Raw genomic sequence first — 18,288 nt, 5'->3', positions numbered from 1 at the left:
TAGAGCCACCAGCCCTCAGGCCCCTCACGTGGGGTAGGTGAAGAGCCTGCTTAATGGGTAGGGTGGCGTCAAATGTCTTGAATCTGCCACTCCCCCTTATAACTGATGCAGTTGAAAATAGGCTTCACGTACATAAGCTGTTGTACTGTGCTAATGAGGGCCTGTGCTGTTGAAATGAGCCCACACAGGTCTAGGCCAGGGTGAAAAGCGTTCAAAGCCCGTGGACCTCTTATGCCTGTGCCTAGGCCAAGGGGTTGTGTCTGCCCTGAGTTCCCAGTTTAGGGGAGCTGGGAGATTATTTTTTCCCTGTTCGTTAATTTGTTTGCTCTCCAAAGCCAGGAGAATGGCTCAGGGCACTTCAATGGGTCCTACTTACAGCCCAGAGGGTGTAACAATCGCTGAAGCCAGACTGGGACCGGAGCAGAGTGGGGAGGAGGCAGGTTACCTGGAGAGAGGCACTTCCCAAATAGGGGATCTGTGCGGTAGGTTAGATGCTTGTACTTAATCTTTCGCCGATTGAGCACTGCTCCTCTTTGGTTCTGGACACTTGGGCAGACTCCGCAGCTCCGTTTCTCCCAATTTGGAAAACGCATCCCAAGCGCCACTGCTTGTCTCAGCGTGCCCACGCCTGCTGATCCAGTCTGTAGGATGCTGGTGCCAGCCAGGTCAGATCTGGCAAATCCTCGCTTCTGAACTGCCTCTGCCTCCCCCTGCCACTCAGTCCGACTTCTCAACTTTGTCTTTGATGTTCAAGGCTCCTAGATTGTCATATATAATCGATTCACTTGTTTTCTCGGGTCTTTGTTGTAAGAGGGACCACAGGAAGCATCTGACTACTCCACTGTCTTGGCCCCACCTCTCTGTTTTTAATTTTGATGATATCTAATTTACATATTCTTTTGTTGCTTTTGGTTTTGGTGTGAGAGCTAAAAAACCTTTTATCCTGTCATTTAAAAAATTTATTTTGAAATATACATAACAAAAAGTTTGCCATTTTAACCATTTTTAAGTGTACAATTCAGTGACATTACATACTCACCACGTTGTGATAACCTCACCATCACCGCTATTTCCAGGTTTTACACACCCCAAACAGAAACTCAGTACCCTTCTAGCAATAATTCACATTCTGTTCTCCTCCCAGTTGCTGGTAACCATTAATTAACTTTGGTCTATGCATTTGCTTATTCTAGATATTTCTTATAAGTGGGATCCATTTTGAGTCAGTTTTCATGTCTGGTGTGAGGCATTGGTCCAGCATTCTTTTGCATGTGGAAATCTAGACCTATCATTTTTAATTTTTCAAATGTCTATGTAAAGAGTTAAACTCTTCCTTGGTGATATTTAGAATTTAAAAAAAAAAAAAAGTATGTGCCTTTACACACATATCACACATTTAACAGTTTAGTATCATGTGAGAAATAGAGTTTTATTTCTCCATTTCTGTGCTGTTCTTCGGAGCTCCTCTTTGCTTTTCTGTACCTTATAGTTTATTAACCTTCTTGAATTTTTCCCTAATCCCAAACTACTGGAGGAACTCCCCAAGACCAAGAAGAATTAAAAACAAAGTGGTTTCTGGAAATCTGTCTTCCATGCTTCTTAGTCTTTTGCAGCAGACTGTGATTAATTGAGCAATCTTCAGTATTTTTACTCTAGAATCCATTAGGAAAGTGGAAACAGCTATGCTTGAGGTAAAGGGATTTGAGTTCAAGCCCTGGGTCTGTTACTTAGTTGGAGTTACTTTGAGGAACTTTCACATTTTGAACCTCAATTTTTCTCATCAGTAGATGGAGGGTGATAGTGCCTATCTCATAGGTTTACTTCTAGTGTTCAGTAAACTTAAATAGATAAATTACAAGATTAAGTGAAGTGAATTCTTTCCATATATGGGAAAGCAATAATGATGGAGAACTTTATGGAAGTTGTTATATTTTGCAAAGAATGAAGAAGGAAAGGGAAATACAATAGAAACTAAATTTAAAACTTTTCCTCACTCTTTCCATTGTAAGTTTCAGTTGGTGGGTTTATTTGTATATAAAGCAAAGCTTTTGTTTTCTACAGGTTATATTCCCAAATAACTTTGAAACAGGGAATGGGGGAAGTGTACAGGGACATCTTCCCATGATGCCAATGTCTCCTATAATGCATCCACGCGTCAAAGAAGTTCGGACTGACAGTGGGAGTCTTCGAAGGGGTAGGTTCAAGAGTCTTAAGATTGCAAAATATTCATTAAAGATCGTTTTTTTTCAGAGGAAATTTCAAGTTTTGCTAATATATTATTAAGGAATTTAATTTCTTCATCAGGATTTCAAAAGCGGCTTCATGCTTGTACCAACACCCTAAATGAATTGAGTGTTTGTGTGGCTTATTGTATACCTATTTATATTAAAGTAATAGAATTTTCAGTCTGATTTTGATATTGTGGAAGTAGTATTTTGACCTTTTAATAAACATGTGCAGCCTTTCCTAAATGCTTATGGAAAGCTTTAAATAAGCTACATATCTACCTTTCCATATTTGACAAAATTTCTTTGTGTATGTCCATATAGAAAGGTAAATATTTAAAGCTGAGAACTTTTATTCTCTTTGAGGTGCTTAAATGCATCTAAAATATGACTTATTTATGCTCTCTGAAAATGGTTCATTTTGAGCCTTACTAGTAGGAAAATGTGAGCGCGTTCCTCCTTTTTTCCTATAAAGTAGCAAATTGATGTGTTCATCTTCTTAAATTTTTTTTTAAATCAGTGGAGAAAATCTACTGAACATACAGTGTCCCTGAACAAACCTCAGACAAACTAGTATTCAGGTTACTTATTGGGGTAGCTCTAGATCCATTTTCAGGCTGTAATTATGTGTGTACACGCGTGCATGCATGAGTGCACATACACAGTCCTTACTTTGCATGCAGTGTGGAACCATAAAAATGACTGTGCAAACTGAAACCATGCAAAGCGGTCTTAATAATCTATGGGAATAATTATGATTGTTCTACTTGTTCTTTAAAAATTTTGTTAAAACATTAGAAACTCTCCTGTCAGTTAATGTTTAGAAAAATGAAAAAATAGGAAATCTAATATTAAGTACATTAAAATTTCAAACAGTACCAGCATTGAATTAAAGGTCTTTTTTTTTTTTTTTTTTTAAGGAAAAAAGTATGTATATATTAAGAAAATGTTCTGTATCCCACTTTGGTGAGTGGCATCTGGGGTCTTAAAAGCTAGCAAGTGACCATCTAAGATGCATCAGTTGGTCAAAGAGTCAAGGAAAATATTAGCCCAAGAGACAGAAACCCAGTGCCAAAGAGAGAGAAAGGGCCATATAAACCAGAGACTCCGTCAGCCTGAGACCAGAAGAACTAGATGGTGCGTGGCTACCACCAGTGAACACCCTGACAGAGAACACAGCAGAGAGTTCCTGATGGAGCAGGAGGAAAATGGGGTGCAGAATTCAAATTCTAATAAAAAGACCGGACTTAATGGTCTGACTGAGAATGGAGGAACCCCGGACGACCTGGCCCGGACTCTCTCTTAACCCAGAACTAAACCCATCCCCGAAGCCAACTTTTCAGACAAAGATTACACTGGACTGTAAGACATAAAATGATACTCATGAAGAGTGTGCTTCTTAGTTCAAGTAGATACATGAGATTAAATGGGCGGCTCCTGTCCAGAGGTGAGATGAGAAGGCAGAGGTGGACAGGAGCTGATTGAACGGACACGGGAAATCCGGAGCGGGAAGGAGGAATGTGCTTTTATACAGAGAGCAACTAGGGTCACGTAACAATGTGTGTATCAATTTTTGTATGAGAAACTAACTTGAGCTGTAAACTTTCACTTAAAGGACAATGAAGAATGTATATGTATATAAATTAAAAAACAAAAAACTTAAATCAAGAGTAGTTTAAACAGGGCTTGCTGCCTCTTATTATTGTCCTTTCTGTGTCTTGGCAAATTGTCACGTTTCTTTCTAAGTTTGGATCACCTTCTAACATTTTGTACTTTGTACTTTCAATGCCTTGAAATACCTCTGACAATTCCTTTCATGTGGAGTTTTTTGCTGTCATCACTTTTTCTTGAACATCTTCCTACTCTTTGTCACAACAACTTTCCTCATTTATGAAAGTTCCTTTGGCTGTATATTGAGAGTCCTTTGAACAGCACCAGTGTCAACATTCCCAAAGTCAGCTATTTCTTCTGTAACTTCATTGACATGCTGTTTGAATTTCACTTACAGCATTATCGTTTTTTGCTTCTTTTTCGCACCTCCATCTTTTTTGACCAATTCTCTCTTTCAGTTGTTCCTTTTTATAAAATGTCATGTGGGTTTATCACTGGCAGACAAAGAGGCAGTACAACTACATGCCTTGCTGTCTACATGAACTGAATGACAAACATACTGTGACCAAGGTCACAGTCATGGTGCACATCTGTTATTTACTAGTGATTTGTGGACTAAAGAGCCAGCAGGAGAGTTGATAGTTTATGCCGTTACTCACAATGAATAAGTTAATATACTATGGTTACTGAAATTTGAACCATTTTGTTGGAGGACTGGTTTAACTTAACTAAATTGTGATAACTGAAATTCATGCATATCAGAACTGTGCAAAGCAAGAACTGTTTCTGTGTCTGTGTGTTTATGAATATAATTTGTGTGTGTTTCTGTGTATTTTCACACATACTAAAGTATGTGTGTGTATTTACAGCCTGGCTAGAGATCTAAGAACTAAGATAAAGAGGAATACTCACCAAAATTTGATTCTCTCCAATTGATGGATTTTGAGTGATTATTACTTTTTTTTAGTATAGTTTTTTGGTATTTTTTAAGTTTTTTCAGTGAGCATATATTATTTGTTTATTGAGATATAACTTATACACCATAAAATTCAGCCTTTTAAAGTGTATAATTCACCCCAGACACCCTTTTAACTCAATACTGAAGTCATTCCTGAGGTTCACCCTTCAGCCAAAGATTAGACAGGCCTATAAAACAAACAATAACACGTGCAGTTCAGTATTCGAGACTAAATGGCCACACCAGCCCAGGGGCAAGGATGAGAAGGCAGGAGGGGACAGGAAAGCTGGACGAATGGAAATAGGGAACTCAGGGTCAAGAAAGGGAGAGTGTTGACATGTCACAGGGTTGGCAACCAGTATCACAAAACAATATGTGTATTAATTGTTATATGAGAAACTACTTTGCTATATAAACTTTTACCTAAAGCACAATAAAAATACAAAGTATATAATTCAGTGGTTTTTAGTATATTCACAAGATTATGCAACTATCATCACTGTCAAATTCCAGATCATTTCATCACCCCAAAAAGAAATCTCATACCCATTAGTAGTTCCCCTTTCCCCTGTCTTGCTGTCCCGTGAAGTCAGTAACCTACTTTCTGTCTCTATGGATTTGCCTATTCTAAACATGATATATGAATGGACTCAGACAGTGTGTGGCCATTTGTGTCTGGCTTCTTTCACTTAAAATAATGTTTTCAAGGTTTATCCATGTTGTAACCATGTATCAGTACTTCATTCCTTTTTATGGCTGAATAATGTTCCATTGTATGAGTATGCCACATTTTGTTTGTCCTTTCACTAATTGGTGGACTTTTGGGTTGTTTTCAGCTATTATAAATAATGCTGCTATGAACATTCATGGCATATATATATATATTTTAATTTTTACCGTGCTTTAAGTGAAAGTTTACAAATCAAGTCAGTCTCTTACATAAAAACTTACATATACCTTGCTACATACTCCCAATTCCTCTCCCCCTGATGAGGCCACCTGGTCTCTTCCTCCACTCTCTCTTTTTGTGTCCATTTTGCCAGCTTCTAACACCCTCTACCCTCTCATCTACCCTCCAGGCAGGAGATGCCAACATAGTCTCAAGTGTCCACCTGATCCAACAAGCTCACTCCTCACCAGCATCCCTCTCCAACTCACTGTCCAGTCCAATCCATGTCTAAAGAGTTGGCTTTGGGAATGGTTCCTGTCCTGGGCCAGCAGAAGGTCTGGGGCCCATGACCACCGGGGTCCTTCCAGTCTCAGTCAGACCATTAAGTCTGGTCTTTTTATGAGAATTTGGGGTCTGCATCCCACTGCTCTCCTGCTCCCTCAGGGGTTCTCTGTTGTGTTCCCTGTCAGGGCAGTCATCGGTTATAGCCGGGCACCATCTAGTTCCTCTGGTCTCAGGATGATGTAGTCTCTGGTTCATGTGGCCCTTTCTATCTCTTGGGCTCATAATTACCTTGTGCCTTTGGTGTTCTTCATTCTCCTTTGCTCCAGGTGGGTTGAGACCAATTGATGCGTCTTAGGTGGCTGCTTGCTAGCATTTAAGACCCCAGATGCCACTCTGCAAAGTGGGATGCAGAATGTTTTCTTAATAGATTCTATTATGCCAATTGACTTAGATGTCCTCTGAAATCATGGTCCCCAAACCCCTGCCCCTGCTACACTGGCCTTCGAAGCATTCAGTTTATTCAGGAAACTGCTTTGCTTTTGGTTTAGTCCAGTTGTGCTGACCTCCCCTGTATTGTGTGTTGTCTTTCCCTTCACCTAAAGTAGTTCTTATCTATCGTCTGATTAGTGAATACCCCTCTCCCACCCTCCCTCCCTCCCCCCTCTCGTAACTACAAAAGAATGTGTTCTTCTCAGTTTAAACTATTTCTCAAGTTCTCATAATAGTGGTCTTATGCAATATTTGTCCTTTTGCAACTGACTAATTTCACTCAGCATAATGCCTTCCAGGTCCCTCCACATTATGAAATGTTTCACAGATTCCTCACTGTTCTTTATCCATGTGTAGTATTCCAGTGTGTGAATATAAAAAAAAAAATAAAAATTGTGTGAATATACCATAATTTATTTATCCATTCATCCATTGATGGGCACCTTGATTGCTTCCATCTATTTGCTATTGTAAACAGTGCTGCAGTAAACATGGGTGTTCATGTAAAGGCTCTTATTTCTCTAGGATATGTTCCGAGGAGTGGGATTGCTGGATCATATGGTAGTTCTATTTCTAGCTTTTTAAGGAAGCACCAAATCGATTTCCAAAGTGGTTGTACCATTTGACATTCCCACCAGCAGTGTATAAGTGTTCCAGTCTCTCCACAGCCTCTCCAACATTTATTATTTTGTGTTTTTTGGATTAATGCCAGCCTTGTTGGAGTGAGGGCATATATTATTTTTATAATTAGGAGAAAAACTTACTTTCTGTAGAAGTCTGGCTAAAGAATCAAATAAAGGGAAGTCCTTAGAAAATGATAATATTGATCCTTGACTCTTAGGAGAACAAGACAATTTATTAATTTGTGTATTCATTAAATTTTAACTGAGTATCCACTACACTTTTCCCTTATTATGCTAGGAAAAGATGAGTTTCAAGGTGTTCTCAGCTAACTTAATGTTATACTTCGAGGCCTTTCTTGAAACATCAGCTTTTAACATTCCTAGTTAGATTCAGGAAACCCTGGTGGGGTAGTGGTTAAGTGCTACAGCTGCTAACCAAAGGGTCGGCAGTTCGAATCCACCAGGCATTCCTTGGAAACTCTATGGGGCAGTTCTACTTTGTCCTATAGGGTCACTATGAGTCAGAATCGACTCGACGGCACTGAATTTGCTTTTGGTTTTTAGTTGGTTGGATTCAAAGGCTGCCTCGGATTTCTTAAATATAAGGTATTCAGACAGACTCCTATAAACGGTTAGTGGGAGCTACAATATAGATTTCTACTTGTTTTCTTAAGACAGGAAATCAGAGTTGCTATCACAATCCCCAGAACTATGAAAAGATTTTTATTAAACTGTACATACATACATACACAGACCAAGAGGCAGTCGTTTGAACAGAACAAGGGGATACTGCACGGTTTAAAATCAGGAAAGGTGAGCATCAGAGTTGTGTCCTTTCACCGTACTTATTCAGTCTGTATGCTGAGAAAATAATCCGAGAAGCTGGACCATATGAAGAAGAATGGGGCATCAGGATTGGAGAAAGACTGATTAACAACCTGTGATATGCAGATGACACAAAACCTTGCTTGCTGAAAGCAGAGAGGACTTGAAGCACTTACTAATGAAAATCAAAGACTACATTCTTTAGTAAGGATTACATCTCAACATAAAACAAAAATCCTCACAACTGGACCAATAAGCAACATCATGATAAATGCAGAAAAGATTGAAGTTGTCAAGGATTTCATTTTACTTGGATCCGCAATCGAAGCTCATGGAAGCAGCAGTCAAGAAATCAAACAAAATACTGTGTTGGGCATATGTGCTGCAAAAGAGCTCGTTAACATGTTAGAAAGCAAAGATGTCACTTTGAGGACTAAGGTGTGCCTGACTCAAGCCACGGTGCTTTCAGTCTCCTCACATGCATGTGAAAGCTAGACAATGAGTAAAGAAGACTGAAGAAGAATTGATGTCTTCGAATTGTGGCATTGGTGAAGAATATAGAATATCCTATGGACTGCCGGAAGAATGAACAAATTTGTCATGGAAAAAGTACAGCCAGGATGCTCCTTAGAAGCAAGGATGGTGAGACTTCATCTCACATAATTTGGACATGTTATCAGGAGGGACCAGTCCCTGGAGAAGGACACCGTGCTTGGTAAAGTAGAGGATCAACGAAAAAGAGGAAGAGCCTCAACAAGATGGATTGACACAGTGGCTGCAGCCGTGGGCTCAAGCATAACAATTGTGAGGATAGTGCAGGACCCAGTAGTGTTTCGTTCTGTTGTATATAGGGTCGCTATGAGTCAGAACTGACTCGACAGCACCTAACAGCATTTCCTCACTCATCTCAAATTTAAGTAGTAATACTGAGATCTGCCAAACTATTGCCGGAGGTAATTTTTATACCTTTTAAGCATGTTTTCAAAATAGATTATGTTACTTTCTATCTGATTATCTGGTGAATGTAAAAATAGTGAAATGCTTTGACTTTAAATACATAATCTTGATATACCTACAAAGAAACGGTGGGGTTGGGAAGATGGAGAATTGTGGAAAGGCACAGGGTTGTAAGGAGCTTGAAGTACCTGTGTACCTTGTGGAGAGGGAATGGAGAGCAGCTTTTGCAGAAGGATAGCACTGGAAGAGAGGCATAATCCTCACTCTTCTTGGTTTTTGTTTGTTTGTTTTTTTAATCAATACACTACTGCCAACTGCAGATTAAGGCAAAGGTAGAGAACAGTCTTAGCACCTTTACTCATCTTCGTCTTCTGCTTTATAGAAGATGATTCTCCACAGCTACTGTCTTAAACTACTTTGGTGGGGAGAGGAGGTACAGGAGGAGGCAAAACTGAACCGAATCACTCATATTTCCTTTTGTTCCCTTCTTCTTAGGGGCTGTTTACTAATGAAATTCGGAGACAGAAGCTAATTGGCCTACTTAAATTTAGTGGTCACCTCATTCGACCTCTCACCTTCTACTTTGCCTTTAATATTTTGCTCCTTTAATACAGGCAGAGGTTCAAAACAGATGTTCAAGAAAGATCAGCTATCTTAAACCAGGAAGATGAGCTATCATAATTTTCACATTTTATTATGGTGACTTACTTCATGTCTCTCTCCTACTTGACTTGATATTCCATGAGGGTGGAGGCCTTATCTGTGTTGTTTACTGTTGGATCCTTACTGCCTAACACAGTAATTCAATAGCTGTTTGTTGAATGAATGAATGAACCTGATTTATTATTTTGGAATGTTTATCAAACTGTTTTAAAATTTACTTTTCTCTTTATTAGATACGCAACCACTGTCTCCAATTTCTGTCCATGAACGCTACAGTTCTCCTACAGCAGGCAGTGCTAAGAGAAGACTTTTTGGCGAGGACACCCCAAAGGAAATACTTATGGACAAGATCATAACAGAAGGAACAAAGTTGAAAATTGCTCCTTCAAGTATTACCACTGAAAATGTATCAATTTCACCTGGGCAGAGTCTTCTAACAATGGCCACACCCACAGTAACAGGGACAATAGGACAAAAAGTTACAATCCCATGTCATGGTAACATCTTAATGCATTTATTTTATTTTTTCTGAGGTGGGTTAAAAAAAAAAAATTTTTTTTAATGTCGTGCTAGATCAGATCCCATGGTTTTTCTAACCCAGTGTTTTTTCTTAAGCCTATGTTTTGTTTTAATTTTTGCGTTTTATAAATTTACTATCTTCTTTGTTAGAATTTCTTTTATTTTCTTATCTGAGCTTTCCAAATGAATGTGTTGAGTAAGAATTTTGTTTCTTGATTAAAAACATCCTTTAAGAACTCAAAACAATATTCTTATTTCATGGAAAAAATATTAAGACATAATTAGGTCAATCTGGACTTACTATTTTTTAGCCTTCTCCACCTGTCCTTTCTAGCATGTTTCCATGTGTCTGCGTGTGTTTGCGTGTGTGTGTACACATACACCCTGTTGGACAAATTCCGTTTCCATGGACTTGCCAGGAGGGTAGCCTTTGCAGTCAGTTTGACCACACTCCCCCTTGGATTCATTGTTGCCTCTTTATGAGAAGATGCCGGGCAGCATTAATCTCTTCTTCGAAATTAATAAAATATTTGGAAGATCAAACACTTAAGTAAGCTTAAGTTCTTACAGTCTTAAGGCACTGGATGTTTTCCTTGAACATGAACCAAGAGGTTTCATTTTTGAGAGAGAACCATACTCAGCCCGGGAATTCTAAGCTGTCATGTGTATATACCATAGCTTATAAAGTATTAGAGTTTTCCCAGAAATAATTGTTACCAAGGAAAGTGTATATAAAGAGTGATTGAAATGAATTAAACCTCAGGAAGGAGGACGTACTGTCACAGGCACTTTGGTTACGTCTCTCTTAATCATTTCCCAAAAGAGAATATTCCAGACCTCCCCTGCTCTTGGTCCTTTTAACCCGTAGACCTCTTTGGTCACTATTAACAGCTTTGATTCAGTCTGCATCATACTGTGGAGAAAGGCGTTGACCTGACAACTTTCTTATATTCCAGTTTCTCCCACTTTCTTGACTTTGGTGAAGTTACTTCATGCCTCAGCTTTTTTGGTATATAAAATGAAGGGATTAGAGTAGATAATTTATATTTGTCAGTCCTATAACCTGTAACCATTCGACTAAATAGAGTACCAAGTACAGCTGGGAAATGCAAAATGAGGTACATTTTAAAGAGTTTTATCAGCAGTAATCATGAGAAAACTTTTGTTTACATCCACCAGTATCCCAGGTTTGAACTAACATGTTTGCTTACCTGTAGTTCCAGATTTTTGCCACAGTAGCATCATTTGCCATTTATTAAGCATTTACTATATGCCAGGATCTGTGCCAATATCATTATTTTATTTCATCCATGTAACTACTCTGAATGCAGGTGTCATCCCTATTTCACAGACGATGAAACTCAGGCATTAGAATAGCTACTTGTTCCACTCATGAAACTCAGGAGTTAGAGTAGTTAATTGGTCCCCTCTAGCTTCATCACATTCCTCTACAACATCTCTAGTAATATCGCTTAACCTGTAAAAACCTACTCCCCTCTTTTGAGGAACATGAACACTTTATAAACTTCTTTTAATGTTATTTAAAATTTCTCAAAGAGCAAATACAGTGGCACATAAAGCAGTGGTGATTTTAAGTACATGTTTTTGAAACTATAAATGTCACTCGTGTTAGTCAGTGTTCTCCAGAGAAACAGAACCAGTAGGATAAATAGGTTTTTAAGGAATTGGCTGTCTTGTGATTATGGGGACTAACAAGTCTGAAATCAATAGGGCAGGCCGACAGGTTGGAAACTCAGGAAAGAGTTGATATTGCAGTCTTGAGTCCAGATTCCATAGGGCAGGCCAGCAGGCTGGAAACTTGGGCAAAATTTCTGTGTTACAATCTTGAAGAAAAATTCCTTCCAGAAACCTCAGTTTTTGCTCTTAAGAACTTCAGCTGATTATGTGAGGTGTACCCTCATTATTAAGGGTAATTACCTTTACTTAAAGTCAACTGATTTATAAAAGTTAATCACGCCTACAAAATACCTTCATACATCTAGACTAATATTAAATCAAACTACTGGGCACAATAGCCTAGCCAAGTTGACATACAAAATTAATCATCACACCACCTAGTGGTTCACCCTCAGGTAGAAGTTTTGTAAACAGCCTCACTCTCTGCCTTATTTGAGAATCCCTTATCTGTAGAGTAGAGCGTTTTCACTTGAGGTTTTTCTCTTAGTCTACAACTACACAGTACCAACTCTTAGCCTCTAGAATGATGCTGTTTAAACTAATACTGACCTCAAAAGAAATGTGGAGGAGTTTCAAAGGGGACTGTTTCTCTTTTCCCTACGTGTAATTTCTCCCTCAACATCTTTTGAGCGTTGCTATCATATCTGAGATACAAGAGGTACAGCCATCTTTGCCCTCCTCCTCCAACCTTTACAACTTGTTTTGGTAAAACAATAAAGGAGTTTTATCGTCTGTAATTCCTTGGAGGTGGGAGATACATATCAAACGTTATTCCAGAAATGAAATCCTAAAGGTCAGCAAATATCCCTAGATGGTCTAGAACAGGGGTCAACAAACTTTTTCTTCCAGGGCCAGATTTTGTAGTCCAAGAGATAAAATTAGGGCTATTATGTAGGTACTTATGTACATAACAATTTAAAATGTAGCCGCTTAGAAACTTAAAACCATTCTTAGCCTGTGGGGTGTACCGAAACAATTAGTGGTTAAAAATAGGCCATAGAGCATAGTTTGCCAACCCCTGGTCTAGAAGGACAGTATTAGAATTTAAGATCCTTAAGCCCTTTCTTTGCTATTTGTAGTATTAAAATGTCAAGTTTGACTGTAAGTTATTATCTCTACTGATTTGACTGTGAAGTATAACTTTTACAAAGTTAAATTATAAGAATATGAAGTTCCTGTTAATATTCCTTACCTAGGATGACTGTAAAGAGTGGTTTTCATAAGCCATACACTAAAATGGTTTACATTGATAATAGCTTATTAGTATTTTCTTTGTAAATTAAAGCAAATTTATGTTAAATATATAATCAGCAGTTTTTCTGGGACACGTACACCTGATTTCTAAATCTGAGAACTCTTGCTTATATATTCAGGTATTGCAAATGATGCTGGAGGGATCACATTGATACCCATTTCCATGAATACAACTCAGGAGTCCAAAATGGAGAGTCCTGTTTCACTTACTGCTCAGTCGCTAGTTGGCATTTCTTCAAAACAGAACCATTTGACTAAAGCACAAGAGGTACATCCAACTGGAATAAGCAAACCAAAGAAAACTGGGTCCTTAGCACTGTTTTACAGAAAGGTATGTGTTTTTTTAACATCGACAAAGAGCTCGTATAGTCAATGCATAATTTAGCTTTTTTTTTTTTTTTTAAGTGTTTGACTTCTTAAGAGAACGTTACAATCTTGGTGAGCTATGATTAGACTTAGGCTCTTATTGTTTTACTCCATTTCCTGATCTGACTTATGTTTCTTACGAGCTTATGTTCTCACATAACTTAGTAAGCAGTTGACCACCCTTTCTGGAATTTACTAGAACTCTATTCTGTCACTGTAGAGTGGAGTTCATCGTGGAACAATGCATTTTAGATCTCAAGGATGAGCTTTAAATTACTGAAGAATCATTATAAAGATAGGTTGGATGTTGTGGAGAGGATACATTTTTAATGATAAATCTGATGTATTAACCTTTTAAGTTATGACCAGTTATGAACTACATGATGAATGTAATTAAAGTCACAAATTGTACATGTAAAAAATACTAAAATGGAAAACACTTTGTTACGTATATATATTTACCACAATGAAAAAAAGAGAAGTGACCAGTTAAATCCTTATTATAACAATTAATTGTTTTAATATTAATGCACAGGGACTGAAAGATTCAGCATAGAAGTTATTTCAACCTGTCTTATATTTTGGAAGCTTATTTTGAGCATCAGCTTCTGATAAGATTTACATGTTAATCACATGGCTGGCTAGTCCATTCTTAAGACTTGTAATAGAAGGAGAAGCCACTCTGTTTTTTTCAACATTGTGGTTAAGGTTTAAAACTTTAAGAGAAATTCATGTTTTCATCTTTTCTAAATGCCTCTTAATGCAAATTTCAGTTCATTTCCTCTAGTCTTTCTTATAATAATTCTTTATATGCTGTATTTTTTATATGCCATATTTTTTCTGTAGACCAAATAACTCTAATTTTGCTTATCAATCATATTTTTTTCCATTCTTTTGTCGTTTGTTGTCATGGACAGTCTCAACCTAGGCTCTAAATTAGATATCCCTTCATATTTTTTTTTTTATTAAGAAAATATGCAAGAATTATTCTCTGTACTTTTATATTGAATCCTACTTCCTTCAAAGTGTTCTCTGACTTTTGTCGTAATGATCATCTCATTTATTTCTTACATTTAGCTGTGAGAAAAATAATAACAGTAGCTTTAACAAGATAGTCTGAGTAGGTAATCTGGGATTTCTATGGTGACCACTATTATTAGGAACCCAGATTCCTCCTAGGGTTTATTTTGCAATTCTCAGCATAAGACTCTCATTCAGTCCAGGTTGGCTGCTTATCTCCTCTGGTTATTGTCTCTGTATCCAGCCAACAGGAAGGAGAAGAGCATGCCCCCTCACCTAAAGAACGCTTCCCAGAAGTTACATACACCAGTGCTGCTTATTTCCTGTTTATTATATTTTCACCCCTAGAATTTTCAGGCCTTTATTACTGGAAAGCAAGTGCCCAGCTTAAATATCAGGGGTCATGTTATTGTAGAAAAAGAGAAAAAGGGAAGACCAAACATTGGAAGACAACCCACAGTTCTCTGCCACAACCAAGCTTTCAACTACAATTATTTTAATCAGATTTGTGAGCTTTAAAGCAGCAGAATTTTCAGGGAATTTTTTTAGTATTTTTTAAAAAAAATTTGTTGTTGAGAATATACACAGCAAAACATACACTAAACAGTTTCTACATGTACCATTTAGTGACATTGATTACATTCTTCAAGTTGTGTAACCATTCTCACCCTCCTTTTCTAAGTTGTTCCTCCACCATTAACATAAATTGACTGTCCCCTAAGGTTCCTATCTAATCTTTCAAGTTGCTGTTGTCAATTTGATCGCATATAAACCAAAAAAAACCCAAACCTGTTGCCGTTGAGTTGATTCTGACTCATAGTGACCCTATAATAAGACAGAGTAGAACTGCCCCATAGGGTTCCCAGGGAGTGCCTGGTGAATTTGAACTGCTGACCTTTTGGATAGCAGCTGCAGAACTTAACCTCTACGCCACCAGGGTTTCCTGGATCTAATAAAAAAAATAGTTCTAAAAAGAGCATAATGCTCAAGGTAGATATTTTTCACTAGTTAAGCTAAAATGTTGTTTGGTTTTAAGAAAACTTCAGGGGGTATTTTTGGTTTGAGGTTTAAAGATTATTTCAGGGCAGTAGTTTTAGGGGTTCACCCAACCTTCATGGCTCCAGGAAGCCTGGAGTCCATGAGAATTTGTAATTCTTGTCTGCGTCCTCTCCCTTTGGATCAGGATTCTTCTATGGGATGTTTGATCAAAATGTTCAGTAATGGTAGCTGGGCACCATTCTGTTCTTTGGGTCTTGTGGCAAAGGAGGCAGTTGTTCACAGAGACAATTAGCCACACATTCCATATCCTCCTCCTATTCCTGACTCTTCTCTGTTGTTCCAGGTGAATAGAGACCAATTGTGCCTTGGATGGCCGCTTGTGAGCTGTTAAGACCCTAGGCACTACATATCAAAGTAGGAAGTAGAACAGAAGCACTAAACATGTTGTTAGGCTAGTTAACTGGAATGCCCCATGAAACTATGACCCTAAGCCTCCAAACCAAGAAACCAAATCCCATGAGGTGTTTCGTTACATGTAATCAGTCTCAGTAGCTCTCTTTCTTTTGTTTTTGTTGTAAATATATCTATCACACAACTTTTGGTAATTCAGCTTTTTACAGATGTACAGCTTATTGACAGCAATTACAATAATTGGCCATGCAACCTTACGTTTAATCAATGTGATACTTCCATCACTGTTAACCCCCTCTTTCTTCCTCCCTCCAGCCCTGGTAACTGCTAATAAACTTTGTTGTCTTTTCTTGTCTTTTTATATAAGTGAGGTCATACGACATTTGTCCTTTTTGTTATTGACTTATTTCACTCAGCATAATGTCTTCCAGCTCCATCCATATTGTAACATGTATCAAGACTTCATTTCTTCTTTAGGGAATTTTCTTTTGCAGGAAAACCTCTTTAAAGAAGTATTCCTCAGAAATATAAACAAAATATATGAAAGCAGAGTTGTTTTGAATGAAGGGTGAGGTGGTTGAGGGAGCAACTTGCCTTTTTTCACCACCTTCTTCTGCCTTCCCTCCTCCATCCCCCACCGACATCTTGTGCTTTTCTAAGGGCTATTTAAAAACAGAACTCCACAATGCAGCCTTTTTCCTGCTCATCCCCCATTTTTAGTTTTCAAAATGACAAATTACTGCCTTTGATAATTAATCTAAGATTGATTAAAATAAATAAATAAGTCTTCATTTTTAAATTCTTAATTCTGAATTTTATTTCAGAATCTAATTTATGCTTTTCTTTCTGCTTAGTTATACCCTACTCTCTATAGGAAGCTAGAAAATATTTTACCTAAAAAGAAATTGAAATGTCCATTTCAATAATGAATTCAAAGTAATCATTTCTTGAGTAAATTGTAACTGTTATCCCTGCTGAATTTAGCGTGTTGCTGGTGTTTTATGCCTGGGGAGAATTTACTGTAAATTTTTTGGTAGAATAAGAAGGCTTCCAGAGTATGTGTATCTTTAAGGCATTGTTTGATCAGGTCTATAGGAGACACTTAATCAAGTATTACTTAATTAGATATTATTTTTAATTCTTTTAGCTAGGACTGTGTTTGTTCTGTTATCCTCCTGTGAATGTAAAGCTCTGGCATCTCTCCCACTGCTCTGAGCCCACTGGGCCCTGCTTGTCTCAAGACGATCTGAACCAGAAGCAAGAGGATAGAATACAGAAGGGGGTTTGGATTCAACCACTTGTCTTCCTATCAGATTAGTATATTGAATAGCTTAAATTAGCTTTTAAACTCTAGTTTGTGAATTTTTTTTTCCTGCCAAAGATACTTTTAAGAACTGTCTTATTCTTTTTTTTTCCTGAACATTTAAACTTAAAGACTTAGCTTGAATAGAATAGCCTGGTTTAGGAATATATCATGATTACCAATTCTTAAAACAGTGGGACATAATATAATGTTTCTAGGATGACTAGAACCCATTTTAGAATTTTGTAGGATATTAGGGTCATTTGTATTAGCATCAATTCATATAAAGACTGTAAATATAAAAAGCTCAGGGCATTGCATTAAATTTACTCTGACGTACTTAAATTTTTTTTAAAAAACCTGTCATTGCATTTAACATTCATGTGCTCATATAAACAGTAAAGAATATAGGGAAATTTTTTTTAATCGTTTTGCTTTCAGACTTGTTTTTGGAGTCAAACATTTTAGTATTTACTATCTGACAATTTAGTCTTCCTAGCAATTTTACCTGAACCCAAAGAGATGAGATACAGATTTCTGAGCACTTGACAAAATTTGCATTCAAAATGGTCTTGACGTAGGTAAAATAGTATATTTTAGTGTTTCTCACTTTACATAGTTGGCAACATAGAGTAGCAGATAACGTCTTAAGATTTTTTTTTTTAAAGACAGTTTTCCAAAGAGAATTTTGCTTTGATCTGTATTCTTCTGCCATAGCAATGAACCAGTGCTGTAGAACAGAAATTGCATGTAATGTATGCGTAGCCTAGGTATTTTAAAATACTGGCTTTAAAGCCCATTTATGGTAAGACACAAATTTCAAAAATGATTCAGTTGATTTTTTGCATCAATGTGCTATCTTCCATCTTAGGTCTATCACTTGGCAAGTGTACGCTTACGTGATTTATGTTTAAAACTGGATATTTCCAATGAGCTGCGAAGAAAGATATGGACATGTTTTGAATTCACTTTAGTTCACTGCTCTGATTTAATGAAAGACAGACATTTGGATCAGCTACTCCTTTGTTCCTTTTACATCATGGCAAAGGTAATGTATGACTTGGGGAAAGCTCTTTGTCCTAGTTGTCTGTATGTTGAAGCATGAGGTAAAAATCTGTTGAACTTGATTTCTTCTTTTGCCTTTCGCTCTGTCATCCAGTAGTGCCAATCATTGTTATTAAAGTAGTAAATTC

General features: G+C 37.5%; 1 protein-coding gene across 4 annotated transcripts in view; it reads left to right on the top strand.

Annotated features, from left to right (window-relative positions):
* The window catches only part of RBL1 (RB transcriptional corepressor like 1), a 91,027-nt gene that overhangs the window by 36,763 nt on the left and 35,976 nt on the right, over nucleotides 1–18,288 (top strand). For all 4 annotated transcript variants that reach the window (XR_010319263.1, XR_010319262.1, XR_010319264.1 and 1 more), the window contains 4 exons: nucleotides 2,062–2,194; nucleotides 9,759–10,022; nucleotides 13,116–13,327; nucleotides 17,967–18,143. Coding sequence is in view for 1 of the 4 variants with exons in the window: in XM_003411536.4 (XP_003411584.1) it covers nucleotides 2,062–2,194; nucleotides 9,759–10,022; nucleotides 13,116–13,327; nucleotides 17,967–18,143 (786 nt within the window). In the remaining 3 variants the exon portion in view is untranslated. The remainder of the gene's footprint in view (nucleotides 1–2,061; nucleotides 2,195–9,758; nucleotides 10,023–13,115; nucleotides 13,328–17,966; nucleotides 18,144–18,288) is intronic.

This window comes from Loxodonta africana, chromosome 24 (genome assembly GCF_030014295.1).
Source record: "Loxodonta africana isolate mLoxAfr1 chromosome 24, mLoxAfr1.hap2, whole genome shotgun sequence".
Classification (NCBI taxonomy): domain Eukaryota; kingdom Metazoa; phylum Chordata; class Mammalia; order Proboscidea; family Elephantidae; genus Loxodonta; species Loxodonta africana.
The sequence above is the reverse complement of the archived record's forward strand: the minus strand, read 5'-3'. Positions and strand labels throughout refer to the sequence as shown.